This window comes from Syngnathoides biaculeatus, chromosome 12 (assembly GCF_019802595.1).
Source record: "Syngnathoides biaculeatus isolate LvHL_M chromosome 12, ASM1980259v1, whole genome shotgun sequence".
NCBI classification, from domain to species: domain Eukaryota; kingdom Metazoa; phylum Chordata; class Actinopteri; order Syngnathiformes; family Syngnathidae; genus Syngnathoides; species Syngnathoides biaculeatus.
In genome coordinates, this window is record NC_084651.1 from 28,338,048 (window position 1) to 28,360,059 (window position 22,012).

Here is a 22,012-nt window from a genome sequence, read left to right on the forward strand (position 1 = left end):
TTGGACACTCTAAATTGCCCCGAGGTGTGATTGTGAGTGCGGCTGTTTGTCTCGATGTGCCCTGCAATTGGCTGGCAACCAGTTCAGGGTGGAGTCTGCCTTTCGCCCAAAGCAAGCTGGGATGGACTCCAGCTTTCCCACAACCCTTGTGAGGATAAGCGGCTTGGATAATGACATATTATATTATCCATCCATCCATTTTCTTCACCGCTTATCCTCACGAGGATTGCGGCGAGTACTGGAGCCTATCCCAGCTGTCAACGACCAGAAGGCGGGGTACACCATAAACTGGTTGCCAGCCAATCGCAGGGCACATACAGATGAACAACCATTTGCACTCACAATCACACCTAGGGGCAATTTAGAGTTTCCAATTAATGTTGCATGTTTTAAGGATTTGGGAGGAAACCGGAGTGCCCGGAGAAAACCCATGCAGGCACAGGGAGAACAGGCAAACTCCACACACGCGGGGCCTGGATCGAACCCGGGTCCTCAGAACTGTAAGACCAATGCTTTACCAGGTACTCCACCATGCCACCCTATATTATATTATATTATATTACATTATATTATATGGCTGCACAGTGGGTCAGCTGGAAAGTGTTGGCCTCACAGTTCTGAGGACTCGGGTTCAATCCTGGACTCACCTGTGTGGAGTTTGCATGTTCTCCTCATGCCTGCGTGGGTTTTTTTAGGCACTCCGGTTTCCTACCACATCACAAAATCAGGGATTAGTTGGAGACTCAAAACTACCCCTAGGTGTGATTGTGAGTGTGCCTGTTGTTTTATCTCTATGTGCCCTATGATTGGCTGGCAACCAGTTCAGGGTGTATCCTGCCTCTTGCCAAATGACAACTGGGAGAGGCTTCAGCGCTCCTGCAACCCTTGTGAGGATAAGCAGCATTACATTTCATAAGACTTATCCATGTTTCCAGTGCTGTTTTTTTTTTTTTTTTAATTGGCACAGTTTCAAGGTTGTGACATTGAAGGAGCTTCTTAAAAAGGTGTTCAGCTGCAGCTCAGGGCCTCTCTCTACAAAAGCCACTTCTGCTGAGGATCTCTTGGACTCAAAAATGGATTGTGTTCTTCTGTGTCTTTATGTGTGTTTTTTCATGGTACTGAGTATTTTAGCTTTTAAGATAAGATTACAAAAGTCAAAGGAAGAGCTCCCTTGCCTGCCAACACTCCCTTTCATTGGTAGTCTGCTTAGCCTACGAAGTGTACATCCGCCTCATGTACTTTTCAAGAAACTACAGGAGAAATATGGTCAGACATATTCGCTGATGATGGGGTCTCACAGAGTCATTATTGTCAACCAATACTCACATGCCAAAGAAGTACTGCTGAAGAAGGGCAAGATATTTGCAGGCAGACCAAGAACCGTGGGTAGACTTTTTATTCTTAATTATGTTCATCAACCCCTTTGAAAAAGCATTTTGATTGGAGTTTTTTCCTTGCACTCACTATCTGGTATTCTTCTCTGTGGAATTAAGGTAACCACAGATGTGCTCACCAGAGAAGGGAAAGACATTGCTTTTGGAGATTACAGTGCTACCTGGAAGTTCCACAGGAAACTCGTCCATGAAGCTCTCCACATGTTTGGACAAGGATCTGCCTCAATTGAGAAGATTAGTGAGTACTGTTCTTATGTTATGCGTGTGTGTGTGTGCATGTGTCATCAATTTGGGATCTGTATTTTCTTATCTTTTTGTTATAAAACATCATTCAATACTGCTTAAAAATGTATTGTATCCACAACTAAAAAACATTCCAGACTATTTTTTCTGTAGCTATCATAGGGACAAACTATTGAGAAGCTTGGCGATTACATTATCCCTCATTGAGAAGAAAGAAATTGGAGTTGGTCTCCTTTTTTGCAGCTTTAACTTTCAGTTTTCTTGTGCAATACACACAATACTGTATGCTGACACCATAGTCCACCATTTATCAGATTTATTTAAAACATTTGATCCACTTTCCATTCATGCGGAGCTGTCCCTATTGTGGGTGGCGTAGTTAAGTTATTTTTTTTCTTTTTTCTTAACAGACACTACTTAAGCTAGAGCAAATGTCAGTCAAGGCTTTGTGTATTTTTACGTTTAAAACAACTGATGGACTGGTTGCCTTGTGTAAAGAATCAAGCAGCGTAATAAAATGTTTCCATTCATAAACAACGGCTCTAATGCTTTCTCCTCCTCCTACACAGTCTGCTCACAGGCCCAGTGTCTCTGCTCCATCATGTCAGAAAAATCTGCTGCTGAGGAGTCTGTGGACTTTTCTCCCGATCTGACGCGGGTTGTCACCAACGTCATTTGTTCACTCTGTTTCAACTCTACATACTCCATAGGAGACCCTGAGTTTGAGGCCATACTTCTTTATAGCCAGGGGATCCTGGATACTGTTGCCAAAGACAGCCTGGTGGATATTTTCCCATGGTTACAGGTCAGCAAAAATAATTCGAATTATATAATGTACATGGGTTTAAAATGCTCGTGTGAGAGATACACACCTGCCACTATTTGAAGTGCCTATGATACATAAATGAAGCTGGGCACGGTGAAATAGCTGGGTGTGTTGTGGTGTCGTTGTTTGTGTGCAAAAAAAAAAGAGAGAAAATACTTCTCATCAAATCCAGTAGCATCTTCAATGTTGCTGCTGGCCTATTGGCAGCCTCTCTGGCCAGTTTTCTTGTCATCTTTTCATCACTGGTGGATGGACATCGCGTTCTTGGCAATGCTTGTGTGCCATATTCTCCCCACTTGATGATGATGATTCACTTTACTGGGTCTTCTGGAAACCCTTGAAAATTCTTTTGTATTCTTCTCCTGACTGTTACCTTTGAAGAATGAGATGCCTCTTCTGGTGCTTTGGAAACTCTTTGGCTGATGGGTTGTCCTGTAACAACGTGACTACAAAAGTGTTAGGCAAAGGACATTAGAGCATCCAAAATATATTTAGAGTACGTCAGTAGCTCATTAAATGGTGGCGGGTCTGTGCTGACTCTGATTTCGCAGAAGTTTAAATGTGATTGGTTAATGAAACATGAATGAGGAGGCCCCGTAGCTTAGTGGTTACAGCACTCGTTTGGTAAACCAGGGGTTGTGGGTTCGTATCCCACTGGGGCCTCAATTGTACCAAACATATATGCTGGGACAAGCTGAAAGAAACATGAATCATTAATGATGAATGACATACCATGAATCCAGGAGACATTAATTTCTTACGTCAATTAAAAAAATTACCCTGCTTGACAATCATTTCAATAATCAATTAAATTTTACACTTATTTCCACACACTACTAACAAGGTTTGAGTTAAAGTTAAGGGTATTTGGCTACAACCTTTCCAGGTGAACTTACAGTGGTGTGAAAAAATATTTCCCTCCTCCTGATTTCATTTTTTTTTGTTGTCTTTTTTTGCACATCGATGACACACATTGGTTTAAAATCATCAAACCAAATTTAATATCATCCAGAGACAACACCAGGAAATACAAAATGCAGTTTTCAAACAGCCATTCAATATATTAACAATGTATATATAGATCAATAGATATATCAATGTATTATCTAACCCTCTGTGAAAGAGTATTTGTCTCCTTTATTAAATTACAAAGTCACTGTGACTAACCACAAATTTAGGAAAGGTGAATTAAATTTCACAAGCCACACACAAACCTGATTGCCAATACACTTGTAGAATCAAGAAATCATTTAAACCTAATCTGTCAAAGAACGTGAAGTAAGGTACAAAATCTCAAGAACTAATGCATCTTGCCACGATCCAAATAAATTCAAGAAGAAATGAGGAAAAAAAGTGGTTGAAATCCATCAGTTGGGAAAATATTACGAAGCCATTTCCAAGGTTTTGGGACTTCAGCAAATTACTGTCAGAGCCATCATCCACAAATGAAGAAAACTGGGAACAGTTGTAAAACTTCACAGGAGTTGACATACTTGATAAGAACATGAGGTCAACAGTGAAGCATAGTGGTGACAGTGTGATTGTCTGGGGCTGCTCTGGTGCCTCAGGACGACAACAACTTGCTGTGATTGATGGAACAATGAATTCTGCTGTGTACTAGAAAATCCTGAAGGAAAATGTCCAGCTATCAGTTCAGGCCCTGAAACTCAAGCGCTCTTGGATCATGCAGCAGGACAGCGATCCGAAACACAACAGTAAATCCACCTTTGAATGAGGTGAATTGAGATACAGTGGTGTGATCTTAAATGGACATTCCATCCAAGAAAATCCTCCAATATGGTGGAGTTGAAACAATTCTGCAAAGAAAAGTGAGACAAAATTCCCCCAGAGCGATATGAAAGGCTCATCCCACACAAACACTTGATTTCAGTTATTGCTGCCAAGGTTGGGACAACCCATTATAAGGTTCAGGGAGCCAATTACTTTTTTAGAGTGGGTCAGACAGGTTTGGATTTCTTTTTTTTGTGCCTTAATAAATTTTATTGTTGTTTGAATACTGCATTTTGTACATCCTAGCGTTGTCTTTGAGTGATATTAAAATTGTTTTAATGATTTGAAACCCTTGTTCCCTGTGAAGAAATTTCTTTAGAAATTCAATAGGAATCTAGAGAATTCTATAGAATTTGTATAGAACAACTAAGTAAGTTGAAGTAACTAAGTTGTATAGAACTTTGGCTGTGATTTTCTACAGAATTTCGACAGAACAAGATAATTTCTGTAGAAATTCTATAGGACTTGGGTCCTAAACTTCTATAGTTCTTTAGAAATTCTTTGTTCTATGGAAATTTTTCAGCAGGGTTTGTGATTAAAAAAACCCCCACAGAAATCAGGAAGGGGGTGAATACTTTTTCACGGCACTGTAATTTGACCTTCTCTAAACCTTTGAATGGACATGTGCAACGCTTCAGTGTTTCAGTAGTTAAATTGGTGTGAATGTCTTTGTAAATGTGCCCACATGGCTGACAACCAGTCCACTATGAACCTTTTCCTCGAACTCAGCTGAGATAGGCCTCATCTTACCCTTGACCCCAAACAAGATAAGGGTAGGAAGTCAATGAATGAATAAGATGTAATATCCTTTATAAGTTCAAAACTGTGTGTTGTCAAAATATAGAATGAAAACAATTAAATACAGAAGACAGTCATATACTTAAATAACCATTTTCTTTTTCAGGTTTTTCCAAATGCAGACCTTCATCTACTGAAACAATGTGTTTCAATCCGAGACACAGTTTTACAAAAGAAATATGAGGAGCACAAGGTACAGGAGCTGTTTTGTCATGTCAGTACTGTAGCCTAAGCAATCAAAGATTTTATCCGTTTTTGTAAGCACAAATGTATCTACTGTACACACACATTTTAATATAATCTACCAGGTTGGGTTAGAACACTAAGGTCCCGCAGAGTCTTGACCATAAGCATTCCAAGGTACAATATTTTTATTTCAATTTAGTTCCAGTTTGTCCAGTATGATGCCAAAGCAAGGTGCCCAAAAACTTTTTTTTTAATTCTGATTTTATATCTTGTGAATTTTATTATTTTCTGATTATAGTCATTATATCTGTATATCCTCATTATTTTAAAAAAAATGTTCCCAAGGCTCTTCAGTTTTCTCCCTTATTTCAAAAACAAGAAAGACAGAACCAAAGACTCCAGTAAGACCGGGGGGGCTGTGTGTCTACGTGCACAACGAATGGTACTCTAACAGCAGAATCATGGACACCCACTGTTCTCCTGATTTAGAGGTCCTTGCAGTCTCGTGCAGACCCTTTTATCTTCCGAGTGAGCTAATGGTAGTCATCGTGGTAACTGTCTATATCCCGCTGGATGCTACCGTTGGCGCAGCACTTAGCTCTCTGCTCGTGACTGTAAACAAACAGCAGCTCGCCCACCCCGATGGAGTATTGGTTTTTGCTGGTGACATCAACGAAGCGTGTTTAAAGACTGTCTTACCCAAATTCGTCCAGAATGTGACATGTTCCACCAGAGGAGACAAAATCCTGGACCATGTTTACTCTAACATTAAACATGAATACAGGGCTTCCCCCCTCCCCCATCTTGCTGGATCCAACCATGTCAGCGTCACCCTCACGCCCACACACATCCCCCTACGTAAACAAGTAAGGCCTCAAACAAACACAATTACAACATGGCCTGGGAATCCACTCCCTCGACTGCAGGACTGTTTTTCACGCACTCTTTGGGAATCATTTGAACACCACAACCTCCAGGAAAACACAGATACAGTTCTGTCTTACATCAAAAACTGTTTTGATACTGTGACTGTAAATAGACTGATCAGGGATTTCCACAATCAAAAATCCTGGATGACACAAGAGACTAAGGCACTCTTGAGACATCGCAACGCCGCCTTCAGGTCAGGGGTCAAGGCACAGTACAGTGCATCTAGAGCCAACTTAAATAGGGGCATCAGAGTGACCAAGGCGGCCTGCAAAAGAAATATCGAGGAGTGCTTCACAGAAAACAACTCCAAAAAATGTGGAAGGTATTACAAGACATCACAAACTAAAACAGTAAGAACAAGATGTGTGCCGAAAACGTAGACGCCTCGCTGGGAGAGAAAGTAAACCATTTCTTTGCCTGTTTTGAGATGGACAGCTCAAACCCAGGCTCAGCACAACTACCTCCCACCAGCAGTACACTGACGATTCAAGAACATGAAGTGAGAGGTGTGCTCAGGACTGTAAATACCAGGAAGGATGCTGGCCCAGATGTAGTGTGGGGAAGGTACTGAAAGCCTGTGCTGACCAGCTGACGGGTGTTTTCACAAAAATCTTCACCAGATCTCTGCAACAATCAACCATTCCCTCCTGCCTGAAATCTGTAACAATCATCCCCATCCCAAAGAAAGCAGCCATTGACAGTCTAAATGATTATGGGCCTATTGCACTCACACCTGTGATCATGAAGTGCTTTGAGAGGCTGGTTGCACGCCACATAAGGGGCTAACTTCCTTCCTCACTTGTCCTCTACCAGTTTGCCTACCAAGGAAACCGGTCCACCGAGGATGCTATCACAATAGCTCTCCATACTGCACCGAGCCACCTGGAACGCCAAGGGAACTACGTCAGGATGCTTTTCACAGACTTTGGTTCAGCCTTTAATACCATCATCCCCGGTATTTTGGTTAACAAACTCTTCCTCCTTGGGCTATCTTCTTCCACCCGCTGCTGGATAAAAGACTTCCTCACAAACTGTCCACAGTCTGTCAGAATTGGCCCACACCCCTCTTCCTCAATCACACTCAGTACCGGGTCTCCCCAAGGTTGTGTACTGAGCCCTCTGCTATACCCTCTGTATACATATGACTGCATACCGGCCCATCCCAGCAACTCCATTATTGAGTTTGCTGATGACTCCAGAAGGAGATGAGTCTGCCTACAGAGACGAGATTAGTGAATTGTTAAAGTGGTGTTCTGCAAACAACCTTACACTGAACACCACAGAGACTAAGGAAATCATCCTGGACTTCCAGAAGTGCGGCGTCGAGCCACTCCCACTGTTCATCAATGGGGAGTGTGTGGAGAGGGTCCACTCCTTCAAATATCTGGGAGTCTACGTCACGGACAAACTCACTTGGACTGTAAATACCACTGCGGTGGTGAAAAAGGCCCAGCAGCGACTCCACTTCCTGAGAGTGCTCAGAAAGAACAACTTGGAAGCTAAGCTGCTGCAGACCTTCTACAGAACCACCGTGAAGAGTATCCTCACTTACTGCGTCACAGTGTGGTCTGCTGGATGCACAGTAGCAGACAGGAAAGCTCTGAAAAGAGGACATTGCCAACTCCCACTATCACTACAGAGCAACTAATATTGTAAAGGACTCTTCACATCCTGGTCATTACCGATTTAACCTGTTGCCCTCTGGCAGGCGGTACAGTTCCCACAAAACATGGACAACCAGAGTCAAGGACAGCTTTTTTCCCCAGAGCCATCAACTCCTTGAACTCAAACCACTGAACATAAGAACAATGGAATGTTATATTTTGCACTTTTGTGCATTTATTTGTTTTAGCAACAACTGTGTCTTGATGTTTTATCTATTGTTTTTTTTACCTAAAATGTTCTTCGATTTTTATTCTATTTTATTGGACCTTGTGGAGAAGTACTCATCATTTCATTGTATGCACAGCATATAATGACGATAAAGGCTTTTGATTTTTCTTTGATTTTTTGACATGCTTGTTCAGTCTATGACAAAAATTATAATCACCAACTAATAATCAGCAGTCTTTTTTTTTCTGTCTGTATATTTTTGTAAAAAAAAATACTAAAGCCATTATGGGCTGAAGGTGATGGTGTGTACCTTTTGAGTCCATATGTACCTTGTCCTTTACCCAAAACCAGCTGCTGATGGGCTCGAGCTCACAGGTGACACTAAACCTGATGGATGGAAAGACAGATGCACTTTTGTTCTTCTCGCATAATGGTTGTTTGAAAAAATATAATGTATACAATACTCGGGTTCAAATCCGATCTTACCTGTATGGCGATTGTATGTTCCACCGATTTCTGTGTGGGGTTTCCCCATATACTCCAGTTTCCTCCCAAGTTCCAAACACAGTAATGGTAGCTTATTTGAAGACACTGAATTGCCCATAGGTGTGAGTGCTAAGGACTGTTTGGTTATATGTCCCCTGTGACTGCGTTATTTTTATGACTTTTTAATATTACTTATCATCAAGCTTCCAAAAAACATATACTTATCCTCAATATACATTATATTGACTTCTTTTGAAAAATCCTCCCAGGGCAATTCAGTCTTCTTCCTCATTCTAAAATATGAAATGTTTTTTGTTCTAGTGGTACCTAAAAGAATCAATTTCCATTTCTATTTTCCAAGCCACTTACCCACACAAGGGTCATTGGAAAGCTGGAGCCTGTCCCAGTTAACTTTGGGTGAAAGGTGGACTACATCCTAAATCCCAACTGGCCTAATGACAGTACAGTATGCACAGTATATTCATCCATCCATTTTCTGAGCCACTTGTCCTCACAATGGTCACAGGAGTGCTGGAACCTATCCCAGCTATCTTCAAGTAAGAGTCAGCGTACACCCTGAACTGGTTTCAAGCCAATCGCAGGGCACATAAAAAGCAAATAACCATTTGCACTCCCATTCACACCAATGGGCAATTTATGTTTTTGCATGTTTTTGAGATGTGGGAGGAAATCGGAGAGCCTCGAGAAAACCCATGCAAGCAAGTGCAAACATGCAAACTCCACACAGGCAGGTCAAGGACTCAGAACTGTGAGGCAGACGCACGAACCAGTAATTCCACCGTGGCACCAAATAGGGGTAATGCATGCTAATTGTTATCAATTGAATCACGGAGGGTCTTAAAACCCACTGCATTCTTTTATGAGTCACAAAAAGTGGAAGTCAATGGATACAAAAACGTCTGCTTCCGAAAGAGTTCAAATTAATTTTCATTTGTTTGACTGCAATCCCAACATTGAAGAACCCAACACTGTGTATTATTACATTGGTTTGATTCGTCTTTGATGACATCTTATTCTTTTTGACAGTGGATTTCAGCTATGAAAACCTTAGTGTTTTTAACTAAGTAGTACAATAAGAAATTAATTATTTCTCAGAACTAATGATATATGGTGTTTTCTCTGTGTTGACAATGTGCCCCCCAGGCAGTTTACAGCGACAATTTGAAGAGAGACTTGATTGATGTTCTACTCAGTGCAAAGCGGAGTGCTGAGAACAACAACACAGTAGAGTTCAGTACCGAGGATTTGGGCCTGAGTGATGACTACATCCTTATGACTGTGGGGGATATATTCGGAGCCGGAATGGAAACCACCATCACAGTCCTCAAATGGGCAATTATCTACCTTATCCATCACCCCGAGGTAATGCCATCAGGTGTACAAAGTAGAATTAACTATATTTTGGATTTTCTCTTGTCCAAAGAGCGTCAAAATAAATATTCAGACATGCACCCCCACTAATATAGTGTTGAATGTCCCTTATGCATTTCACAAATCCCTACTCCAGTCTATCTGGTGGTCATCCAAACCACCTATATCGAGGACCATGGCTGAGTAGTTCAGGAGGTTGTATGCCAAGCACCAGGGTCCCTACAGGGCCACTCAGTCAGACATCCGCAAGATGGGTGCCAATGGCGAAGCAGGAACAAAACAGGAGCAGGTGCTAGCTGCAGATGAACCACTGTTGAGGCAAGAACAAGAGGCGGTGGCTGCTGCTGCTGGTCGAGCACTGCCAAAGAGTGGTGGAAAGGCGGATGCTGCTGCTGTTGGTCTAGCACCGGCGGGATGAGGTCAAGAGGCAGCGGCTGCTGCTGCTGGTTGAGCACCGCTGAGGCATGGTTGGGAGCTGGCGGCTGCTCCTGCTGCTGGTCGAGCAGCACAGAGGCGTGATGGGGAGGCAGCAGTTGCTGGTGGTGGTCGAGCCCCGCCGAGCATGGTCAAAAGGCGGCTGCTGCTGCTTCTGGTGGTAGTCGAGCGCCCTCGAGGCATGGTCAACATGTGTCTGCTGCTGCTGCCAGTCAAGCACTGTGAGGTGTGGTCGACGCTGCTGGTCAAGCATCGCTGAGGCGTGGTCACAGGCAGTGGTCTCTGCTGCAGGTTGACCACCTCCGAGGTGTGGTCAATAGGCGGCGGCTCCTGCTGGTCGAGCACTGCTGAGGCATGGTCGAGAGGCAGCTTGGGGTCAGGCACCACTGAGGCATGGGCGAGAGGCAGCTAGTCAGCCTCCGCCGAGACATGAGCAAAAAGCGGCTGGAGGTCAGGCTCCGCCGAGAAATAACCAAGCGCTGGTCGGGCCAGAACAAGAGCACGTGGTGGACATTGTCGATCGTGCGCCAATAAAACATGAGCACATGGTGGACGGCACGGGCTGGGCACTGCTGGAACAAGAGCATGTGGTGGATGTTGCTGGTTGTGGGCCGATGAGACATGAGCACATAGTGGATGGCACACACCGGGTGCTGCCGGAACAAGAGCACGTGGTAAACGCTGCAGGCAGAGCGCCGCTGCTGAAGCAAGAGCGAGGGAGCGGCTGCTGGTCGGAAGCCGCCAAAACAGAAGCGAGAGGCGCCGGCGGCCATAGGTCACGACCCGCTGTTGGAGAGCGTGGCAGCGGCTGCGGTTTGAGCATCGCTGAAGCATGAGTAGGAGACGGCCGCTAATTGAATAGCATCGCTGGAGAGCACGAGCAAAGATTGGTCACCACAGGCCTGGCACCGACGAGAAACTAGCAAGAGGTGGACACCAAGGGCTGGGTGTCGCTGGAACAAAAACAAGAAGCAGCGACTGGTCGATCACATGTAGAAATGTTTGTGGACTTCTGGAGTCTTCCTTCACCAAAGCTGCCCCTCACGTTGTCCAACTTTTTTGTCGCAACCATCGAGACCTTGAGGTTCTTGGGAATTACAGTCTCACGGGACCTGAGGTGGGAGACGAACATCAACTCCATTTTCAAAATAGCCCACTGTGTACTTTTTTCGGCTTCTGTGGAAGCACGGCCTGTCACAAAAGCTGCTGAGTTCCACACAGCGGTCATCAAACCAGTACTATGTTCCTTCATCACAGTCTGGTTTTGGGCTGCCACAAAAAAGGACAAACTCCAACTTCAATGGACCATTGAAACCGCTGAATGGATTGTCGGCACCACCCTACTCACCCTTGAAGTCTTGCACACCACTTGAACTAGGAACAGGGTGGGCAGGATCCTTTCCCTCCACATCCCGGCCACCAGCTCTTCCATCTCCTTCATTTGGGTAGGTCCTACCGATCAATGCAAAGCAAAGCTAGCAGGCATTAAAACAATTTGCAATTCAGTCATTAAATTAAATTAAGTAATTAAATTCTTGCACAGCAAACTACTACTATTTTCTGCCTTGCGCCATTGTTGGGACACACCCTTACACACTGCTGGTCCAATCAGAATTACTATTAGTGATATATACTGTAGACTATCGCATGATTTGTCACTTTAAACTGCAGCCATTGCACAATTGTCATTGTACTGGTCTACAACTGCGACCATGAACCGCAAATGGGTAAGGGTACTCTGTATAACCTTAACATAATGTGGAGCGTTGACGGACTTAACCTGCTCTAAATGCTACATCTTTGCAGAACTGTGACTCTTATAAGGAATAGTCCATCCATCAATCCATTTTCCTACCCACTTATCCTCACCAGGGTCACGGGAGTGCTGGAGCTATCCCAGCTGTCAACGGGCAGGAAGCAGGGTACACCGTGAACTGGTTGCCAGCCAATTGTAAGGCACATAGAGACAGCCAACACTCGCACTCACAATCGCACCTTGAGTCAATTTAGAGTGTCCAATTGATGCATTTTTTTGGGATGTGGGAGGAAACCGGAGTGCCCAGAGAAAACCCACGCAGGATAGCCACCGCTGGAGCTCGCTCGTCATTCCCTGATACATTGTTATTTTCAATGAGTGGCCTTCACCTTTATGTATAGTACATGTGTAATTAAATAGAAGGGTTTTTTTTTTTTTATATTTACGTACAATTTCAATGTCGTTTTATGTCTAATGCACACTTAATTACTTACTCTTCAGTTCCTCAGTTCAGGAATGAATTACGGTATTCAGTTCTACAGCATACCAATTCAGTGAAGAAATTACTCCATTCCTCAGTACACCTGTTCATGAAAGAATCACTCAGTTCACTTAAGTCCCTCCTCTTCTTGCACAACGCTGACCCTGACTGCTCATTGGTCATTTGCCAAATATTCAGTGAGTGACACAACGCTTCAACAGTTATGTTTCCGCTCCCAGTTGACTCGCTTGCCTCACGCCAGCAGCCAAGCAAAAAGAACTAATCATTTCAGAAACGGATTTGGTTCAGTTTGTTCACTAAACAGATTCAGTCTTTTAAAAGAATCATTGGCGAATGTAACAACACTCGTTTGTGTCCTTGTTTTCAGGTGACAGCAGAAGACAATATTGACCAGCCTGGCAATGTGATGGACCTAAAAATGTATGACTTAATCAGTTAAATTCTTGTGCCACAGACCAAATAATAATGAAGCTATCATGCTTAGATGAATGGCAGCATGTATATTGAATTCTTGCAATAACGAAAAAAAATCAAGCATATCTTTTAAGCATAATCAACATGTTAAATTCTGTTTGGGTCAGGGAACACCCAGTTTTGTATGAATTTAAGATGGCTTACTCTTTACATGAGGTTAATTTGGTTTATTTAGAGGCTGTCATCCTTCCTTATTCTTTCCACTTTATACAGTGCACCCTTCCACAGAGAATCATCGCAGCTTTTATGTTGGCACTTAGCCAAGGTCTGAATGAAAGACACAAATTATCACCCGTAGATAAAAGTAAATAGGATGTTGGGATGTTCTCAACCCTGTGATGACTACTGAAATACCAGAATCACTGTCCACAGGGAATTGTCAACTCTCAGACAGGGTGCTGATACAATCTCACTGTGGCTGTTTCAGCTCTTTCTTTAATACTGGTTCGCATAAACAATTATGGTGAAACCTCAGCACATGAACAACTCAAGTTATGAATGAAATTTTTGCACAAATATTGCTTAGGTATACAAACCATTCTTCAGTTTGGGAACAGTCATAGCATCAATGTGCAACACTCAGTTGTGTTTTCTTTCGCACAGCATAAACATGAAATTATCCACCCAATTTTTATTTGCATTCATTAATTAGATTAGGTAAAATGGGGAAAAAAACTTTTTTTCGGTAATCTAATCAAAACTCCTCATTCCTAATCCAGAATGTTCAACTCTTTGCTTGTTAACGAGACTACAAGCTCTTTTTCATTCTGTTATTATGTGTTGCTGTGTATCTTCGCAACAAAGTGATTGTAGGGGGCGTGGTAAAAAAATGGAAGAATTTAAATTTAGTATTAATGTTCACCAGGAGAGATCCTCATAAAACCTCACATCAGAGAACGTTTTTATTGGTTGTTTTGTTACGGGCCTCAAGTGTTGAAGCCGGCGTGACAAAGTTGAATATTTATTTTTCCTCTGAACTAACATCTCCTAACTCTCCTCTTGGAACCCTGGAAAGCAGAAGTGCACGATGAGAAGGAGAGAGCCAGTTGTTACCTCTTCCCCGGACAGCTTATTCTGGGGTAAGAAGGAAGAGTGCCGCCTCCTTTATGGATCGCTGCAGACCAATACCAGTCGACTTTTGGCTGCGCCCCCATCACAGTGGTTGTTAGCTCAATATGATTGTGAAACCAAAACAGCACTTTGTAACTCTTAAGCTTCACATTTGTGTATATCACAGTTAGACTAAAGTCTAAAGAGAACAATGACTTATTCGCTTTACATTACATTTGTAAATGATCATTACACTTGCTGTAGGTAAATTTAATTTCAGATTTACAATTGTGTTAGTTTTCTCGACTACTGTAAAAATCCAAAACACTATTTGGTAAAGTCCAGATTATACTCTTTAGGATAGGTCACTCTTAATATTATTCTATTTTACAGCAAAAAAGAAAAAAATGGGCTACTTTCATCCATTTAAAGCAGCTCATACAGTATATCACATTACAAGATGCATCATGTAAAATTGTACGTCTGGGCCGGTTAACTTCTGTTGTTAGATGATGAAATCTTGTTTGGTTGATGGTTCGTGAAATCTAAATTTCAAGTGACTGCATTATGTCAGTGAGATGTTTCCATGAAATTAGTGTCAATCTGTGTTCAGGTGCAGAAACGTATCCAGGAGGAGATAGACAGCCGGTTAGGGGGAGAGCAGACCCCCCTGCTCAAAGACCGAGGCAGTCTGCCTTACCTTGAGGCCACCATCAGGGAGGTGTTACGGATCCGCCCAGTTTCCCCTCTTCTCATCCCTCATGTGGCCCTAAAGGATACAAGGTACAGCAGTACATGTAAAGTAGTCAACACTGCTCGGGGGGCCATTATTTTGTGACAATCACAGATGAGCTGAATTTATTTTAAAAGACATTTTTCCCCAACTAAATTTAACAACATATTTTTATTAATTGAAATAAAATTTTATGGGCCACTTATACTCAAAAGTGTCGCAGGAGTGCTGGAGCCTTTTCCAGTTATCTTCAGGCTGGGCACATAAAACCAAACAACCATTCACACTCACATTCACACCTATGGGCAATTTAGGTTTTTCAGTTAACCCACCATGATGTTTTTGGGATGTGAGAGGAAACCAGAGTTCCTGGAGAAAACCCACACAGGCACAGAGAGAACATGCAAACTCCACACACACGGGGCCGGGCCTTGAAACCAGGTCCTCTGAACTGTGAGGCAGACGCTCTTATCAGTCATTCCCTGCGCCACCTGAAACAAAATGTTTTATTTAATATCTTATAAGGATTATGAGATCATTTCATTTTTTATTTTGTCTTAAAAAATACGACAAGACACAGGTGCTAATTGTCAAGAATAAAGATACATTTTCAGCAGTACCCCTTCCATAAGAATGGTGGAATTTCAACTTTCAGCACAACAACAAATATCTTTCTCAGACCCAAAGACAAGATTTGATATTGCCAAACTTAAAGGGGCTGTGAGCAAGAGATGCTTCCCTTCTTCTTCTTTTACTCAATGCTCGTCCCGTTACGGGTCACCTTAGTGTGTCATCTTTTTCAATGTAAGCCTATCTCCTACATCTTTCTCTCTTACACCAACAGCCCTCGTGTCTTCCCTCTTAACCTCTATCAACCTTCTCTTTGGTCTTTCTCCTCTCTTTTGTCTTGCAGCTCCCTCTTCATCATCTTGATAATTCTCATCGCCTCAGTCCTCTCAGTGTCCTACTTCTTCTTCACTAACCTCTTTCCTTGTATGACTTCGGGGTTCCACCACCAAGTTTCCTTCTCCCTTTTCCTACCAGAAGACACACAAAGTACTCTCCTGCCTGTCTCTCTGATCATCCTGGCTGTAGTAGTCCAGTCTTTCAGGATTTCCACATGTCCATCGAGAGACAATCTCACCTCTTTCCGAAAGGCCAGACAACATTTTTCCTTTCTCAGTTTCCACCACATGGTTCTCTGGTCTACCTTTGTCTTCTTAATCTTCATTCCCACCACCAGAGTCATCCTAAACGTTTCCTATGCTGTCTTGCTACACTCTCCCCAACCACTACCTGACAGTCAGTCAGTAACCTCCTTCAGATTGTATCGTTTGAACAAAATGTAATCCACCTACGTGCTTCTACCGCCGCTCTTGTAGGACACTCTATGCTCATTTTTCTTCTGAGGAAAAATATCTACGGTCCTGCCATTTCCATCCTTTTTGCACAGTTGACCACCATTTGAACATCCAAGTTCCTTTCCTAGATGCTGTACTTACCCATCACTTCTTCATCACCTCTGTTTCCTTCACCAACATGTCCAATACCATCTGCTTCTTCTTCTTCTTTTCCTTTCGGCTTGTCCCGTTAGGGGTCGCCACAGCGTGTCATCTTTTGCCATCTTAGCCTAGCTCCTGCATCTTCCTCTCTAACCCCAACTGCCCTCATGTCCTCCCTCACCACATCCATAAACCTTCTCTTTGGTCTTCCACTCGCCCTTTTGCCAGGCAGCTCCATCCTCAGCACCCTACCACCAATACCATCTGCATCAATCACAATTCTCTCTCTGTCTGGGATGGTCAGACCTAATTCATCTAGTTCCTTCCAGAATTTCTCTTTCACCTCGAGGTCACATCGTACCTGAGGTGCATAGCCACTCATCACATTGTACATAACACCCTCAATTTCAAGTTTCAGCCTCATCATGCTTTCTGATACTCTTTTCCCCATCAAGACATTCTTAGCTGACTCTTCCTTTAAAATTCTGTCTGAAATTTGCTGTCTGATATTCAACTGGCTACAATTCTCTGTCTAAAATTCAACCGGCTACACTCCGCTGTCTAAAATTCACCATCTATGCCACCAGGCAGAGCACCCAGCCAATCGCAATTACGCTTTCTTAGTCACGTGACGTCACATACTAAGAAAGCATAACTGCATTGGCTGGCTGCTCGGTTTTGACCTGAAGTAACCTTGCCCGGTGGCACAAACGATGAATTTTAGACAGCAAATTGTAGCGATTTGAATTTCAGACAGCGAATTGTACTAACTATTGAAAATGTGATCACTTTACATTTAAAATTTGAACCCTGTTTTCTGTGGGATTTCAAATTCAAATCCCATTTCACTTTACATTTCAAATTCAAATCTTATTTCACTTTACAATTCAAGTTCAAATCCTATTTCACTTTACATTTCAAATTCAAATCCTGGTGGCACTAATCTACTTCCACAGATGCCCTGGTGTAACCCACTGCATTTATCCGTACTTGGGACTGGCCTAGAGATTGCACTGGCTTGTGGCCCCAAAGGGCTGCATTCAAAACATGGACAGTTCTGTAACAACCCTTTTCAAGACAAGATTAAGAAAAAAAAGAGCATAATATTTTCATCAACATTAGTTTTCAAGTAAGGTGTTTTCTTCCAGTGTTAGTTTTTTTGAGCAAATTGTGTAACTCTTGTCTTGTTGTAGCCTTGGAAATTGCAAAGTGCGAAAAGGGACCAGAGTCATTGTCAACCTGTGGTCTCTGCACCATGATGAGAAAGAATGGAAAAACCCTGACCTCTTTGACCCTGGTAAGAAACAACTTCAATTACAGGAATAACATGATATATTGAACAGTACCCCGACAATCCATTTGGACTAGCATGAATTACAAGAGCTCTGCAGTAAAAGAGAAGAGTGGGATAACAATTCAACATTCTAAACAGTAAGCCTCAGGTGATATATTTTTAAAGAACACAAGGACATCAACTCACAGATGTCGGCACCTAACATCCTGCCAAGCTCATTTTATCAAATCTGAGTTTGAAATAACATGATTTGGCAGCACGGTGGAGAATCTGGAAAGTGTTGGTCTCACAGGACCTGGTTTCAATCCCAGCCCTACCTGTGTGGCGTTTGCATGTTCTCCCCGTGCCTGCGTGGGTTTTCTCCAGGAACTCCGCTTTCCTCCCACATCCCAAAAACATGCAACATTAATTGGATACTCTAAATTGCCCCTTGGTGTGAACGTGAGTGCGGCTGTTTGTTTCAATTTTCCCTGGGATTGGCTGGCAACCAGTTCAGGGTTTACTCTGGCTCCTGCCCGTTGACAGCTGGGATAGGCTCCAGCACTCCTGTGACCCCTGTGAGGATTTTTTGCAAGTTTTTTTCTTCATGTAGTCATCGTTTCATTTAATTGTATTTTATTTGGGTAAAAGGTGAAAACAATATATGTTGAGATAAATCACAGCGTATCTACAGTATTTACAAGTTAGCCCATCTTTTTTTTTGGTTTGTCGCGTGTCATCCATTTACATATTAGCCTATCTCCTGCATCTTCCTCTCTAACTTCAAGTGCCCTCATGTCTTCCCTCACAACATCCATCAACCTTCTCTTTGGTCTTCCTCTCACTCTTTTGCCTGGCAGCTCCATTCTCAGCACCTTTCTACCAATATACTCACTCCCTCGGCTCTGGATATGTCCAAACCATTGAAGTCTGCTTTCCCGAACCTTGTCTCCAAAACATCCAATTTTGGCTGTCCTTCTAATTAGCTCATTTCTAATCCTATCCAACCTGCTCACTCCTTGCGAGAACCTCAACATTCTCATTTCTGCAACCTCCAGCTCTGCTTCCTGTTGTCTCTTCAGGGCCACCATCTCTAACCCCTACAGCATGGCCGGCCTCACAACTGTTTTATAAAAATGGGGAATGCAAACACTAAGGCCATAAACAAAGAGGATCCTAAACAAAAGTTAACATGTAAAGATTGGAAGTTTGAAGAGAGGCAATGTCCTTCTAAAATTCTTTTTCTTCTCCTTTCGGCTTGTCCCGTAGGGGTCTCCACAGCATGTCATCTTTTTCTATCTAAGCTTATCTCCTGCATCTTGAGAGGTCAACTCTTCATGTTAGTAACACAGTAAAGTATTGTTAACATTGTAAAAAGCACCTCTACCTTACTTTGCAGTTTGTTTTGGTTAGGAAAACTAACATGTTAGCAGTTGGAGAACTCCAAAACCACAAAAACAGCAACATATTTTAACAAGCAAGTCACACAAATTGTACAAATCCCAATTTCAATGAAGTTTGGACTTTGTATTAAACATAAAAACAGAATACAATGGTTTGGAAATCATGTTCAACCTATATAACTTAATCCAGTACAAAGACATTTAAAGTTCAAACTGATAAACTATAGTTTTTGCAAATAATCATGAACTTCGTATTTTATTGCTGCAACACATGAAGTTTGGCAGTGAACCACAGTTTTCAGTGTTGTCACTGAATGAGCGAAATCTCTTTGGTACACACACATCTTCACAGAAACTGACAGAGAATGTGATACTGTCCAACTTTGGCTCAGTTAGTAGAGTGACCTCACTGGTTCAAATCCTAGCTCTGACTGTCAGCATATCAAAGTACTCTTGGCCAAGACACTAAACCCTAAGTTGTCCTCACTGGGTCTTGCATGGCAGAAGCTGCTCAATGCTGTGTGAATGGGTGAATGTGATGGTTTGTAAAGGGATTTGGTCACTCTGATTCTGTAGATAAAGTGCTTTACACAGTAATTGCAGTCCTTTTACTTTTCCCATTTTCATTAGGTTGGCAGTATAAATTTCAGACACTCCAGTCTGTGCAGTCTAGACAGCCTTGTCTTTGCTTCATTGGTCCACTTCTTCACTGTTTTCACCATAGACATCACACATTTAGGTTTGTGCCTGTATTAAGGGAATCGAGCAGCAATCAGATAAGCACAGAGCTGCATGGGGGATCAGCGTGGTGAGGATTAAAATTGCAAACCAACTACAGGCAACCATCCCCCAAGCAGAGAACAATAAATACTAAGAAGACGAGTTGAACAGAACACCTTCTACTGCAGATTTGAAATGAACATTTTTCACCTCACATCCACTCAGCCGCACCACCAAACACCATCCCACCCCTGATTGCTGCATTGACCATTGTGAGGCGCATTTTCAAACAATAAACGTTCAATATAGCACTGGGGCCAGATCGTATGTCCCCATTCTACTTTAAGTTCTGCACAGATCAGCTCACTCTCGTCTTCACGCAGATCTTCAACTGCTACCTGGACTTGAGTGAAGTACCATTCTATTTCAAATGCTTCGCAATCATCTCAGTCACCAAGAAACCTCCAATCTCGAGTCTGAACGACTACAGGTTTGTCGCCCTGACATCTGTGGTCATGAAATCTTATAAACACATCACGGTGGACCATCTCATGAGTGTCACCTGGACCCTGCTGGACCCTCTGCAGTTTTTTCTACCAAGCAAGTACGTCTGTGAATGACACAGTCAACATGAGACAACAGACTGAGTTTCTGATGACACGACCATAAATTTGCTCATCGAACTGGGTCGTATGCTGACATGGTGCCTGTGTTTGAAACACAGTGTTCATGATGCACAGCCCGTGATGAGCAGAGCAATCCAATAACAGAGCACAACACGCGTTCTGATTGGAGAGCTGGGGAGGCATTCTTACCAATCATGGCCTTCCAGGTGTCACTGCCATTGCCCAAATGAACGTTGAAGTCCCCGAGCAGAACAAGGGAGTCCCCGGTGGGAGCGCAAGCACAGATCATTTAACTAAAAGTAATTTTGTCACGTCCCATCGGAAACAAGAGTAGGACCCAAATGCAGGAACTCGGAAGACGCAAGGTAGTTCAAGAAGAGACACGTTTATTATATGCAGAGGTAGGGGATCGAGCAGGCAGTCCGGTGCAGCAGCGGTAGTTGTGACATCGGGCGAAGTGAGCAGATGAGCAGACAGGCAGGAGTCGGTACACAGGGGAACAATCAACGCAGGCAGAAGTATCAAGGAGTCAGGCTTACAGGGTTGGTCGGAGAACGGACGAAGGTCGGTACACACAGGTTCAATCAGGGATACCGGAGCACACAAATGGGACATGAAGATCGTACGAACTGGCGCCGGCCAGTTGTCATCGCGGTCATATAAATCCATAGCATAATCATGCTGCATGAGGCGCAGGTGTGCACCTTCCAATCAGGGCAACCGCGGACACCCACCCAGCCCAGGCTGGATCGGCAGGATCATGACAGCACCCCCCCCCCCCCTCAAAGGCACGGCTCCCAGACGTGCCTAACGAAAGAAACAGACAATAATTATTAATACAGGCAGGGGTGGGCGGAAGGGGGTCGGGAGGAGGGCACGGTCCCCCCTGAACCCCAGACTGGTGGCCATCCAGGCCACCAAACTTGAGGCGTTCGAGTGGACAGGTCAGGAGGACGACCCGGACGCCAAGCACCAGGGTCCCCACGGGGCGATTCGGGCGGACGACCTATGTGAGGAACCAAACGAAGAAGCAGGCACCAGAACGAGGCAGGCCACTGCTCCGGACGAGAACCTCCCACGCCGTAGTTGCCAAACAACCAGGGATTGGTCGCCACCGAGGCTTGGTCAGTAGGCAGCCGTGGATTGGTCACCAATGAGGCCAAGTCATGAAGCGGCTGGGAGCCATCTGGAGCGAATAGGATGATGGAGAGAAGGACCAGAGCCATGACCGTCACCATTACCATCCCGAAGTCTCTCCAGCTCCGGGGTGGCTCATCAGAACTCCCCAGCTCTAGTTGGACAGGAACGTGAGAAGGCGGCGACGCCATCGCCCCCTCCTGGACAGCAACGTGAGAAGGCGGCGACGCCATCGCCCCCTCCTGGACAGCAACGTGAGAAGGCGGCGACGCCATCGCCCCCTCCTGGACAGCAACGTGAGAAGGCGGCGACGCCATTGCCCTCTCCTGGACAGCAACGTGAGAAGGCGGTGACGCCATCGCCCCCTCCTGGACAGCAACGTGAGAAGGCGGCGACGCCATCGCCCCCTCCTGGACAGCAACGTGAGAAGGCGGCGCCAGTACCGCCCCCTCCTGGACAGCAACGTGAGAAGGCGGCGCCTGTACCGCCCCCTCCTGGACAGCAACGTGGGAAGGCGGCGCC

At 43.9% G+C, this 22,012-nt stretch overlaps 1 protein-coding gene across 8 annotated transcripts in view; it reads left to right on the top strand.

The window, feature by feature from the left end:
* Nucleotides 1-935: 935 nt before the first annotated feature.
* Nucleotides 936-22,012, top strand: part of LOC133509358 (steroid 17-alpha-hydroxylase/17,20 lyase) — a 93,550-nt gene continuing 72,473 nt past the window's right edge. For 3 of the 8 annotated variants that reach the window (XM_061836201.1, XM_061836203.1, XM_061836202.1), the window contains exons 1-7: nucleotides 946-1,382; nucleotides 1,494-1,632; nucleotides 2,207-2,442; nucleotides 5,159-5,245; nucleotides 9,652-9,870; nucleotides 14,710-14,879; nucleotides 17,525-17,628. In XM_061836201.1, coding sequence (XP_061692185.1) covers nucleotides 1,074-1,382; nucleotides 1,494-1,632; nucleotides 2,207-2,442; nucleotides 5,159-5,245; nucleotides 9,652-9,870; nucleotides 14,710-14,879; nucleotides 17,525-17,628 — 1,264 coding nt within the window. In that variant the 5' untranslated portion in view covers nucleotides 946-1,073. Of the gene's footprint in view, nucleotides 1,383-1,493; nucleotides 1,633-2,206; nucleotides 2,443-5,158; nucleotides 5,246-9,651; nucleotides 9,871-14,709; nucleotides 14,880-17,524; nucleotides 17,629-22,012 lie in introns of all 8 variants that reach the window. The other 5 variants (XM_061836200.1, XM_061836199.1, XR_009797315.1 and 2 more) reach the window with 3 other exon arrangements.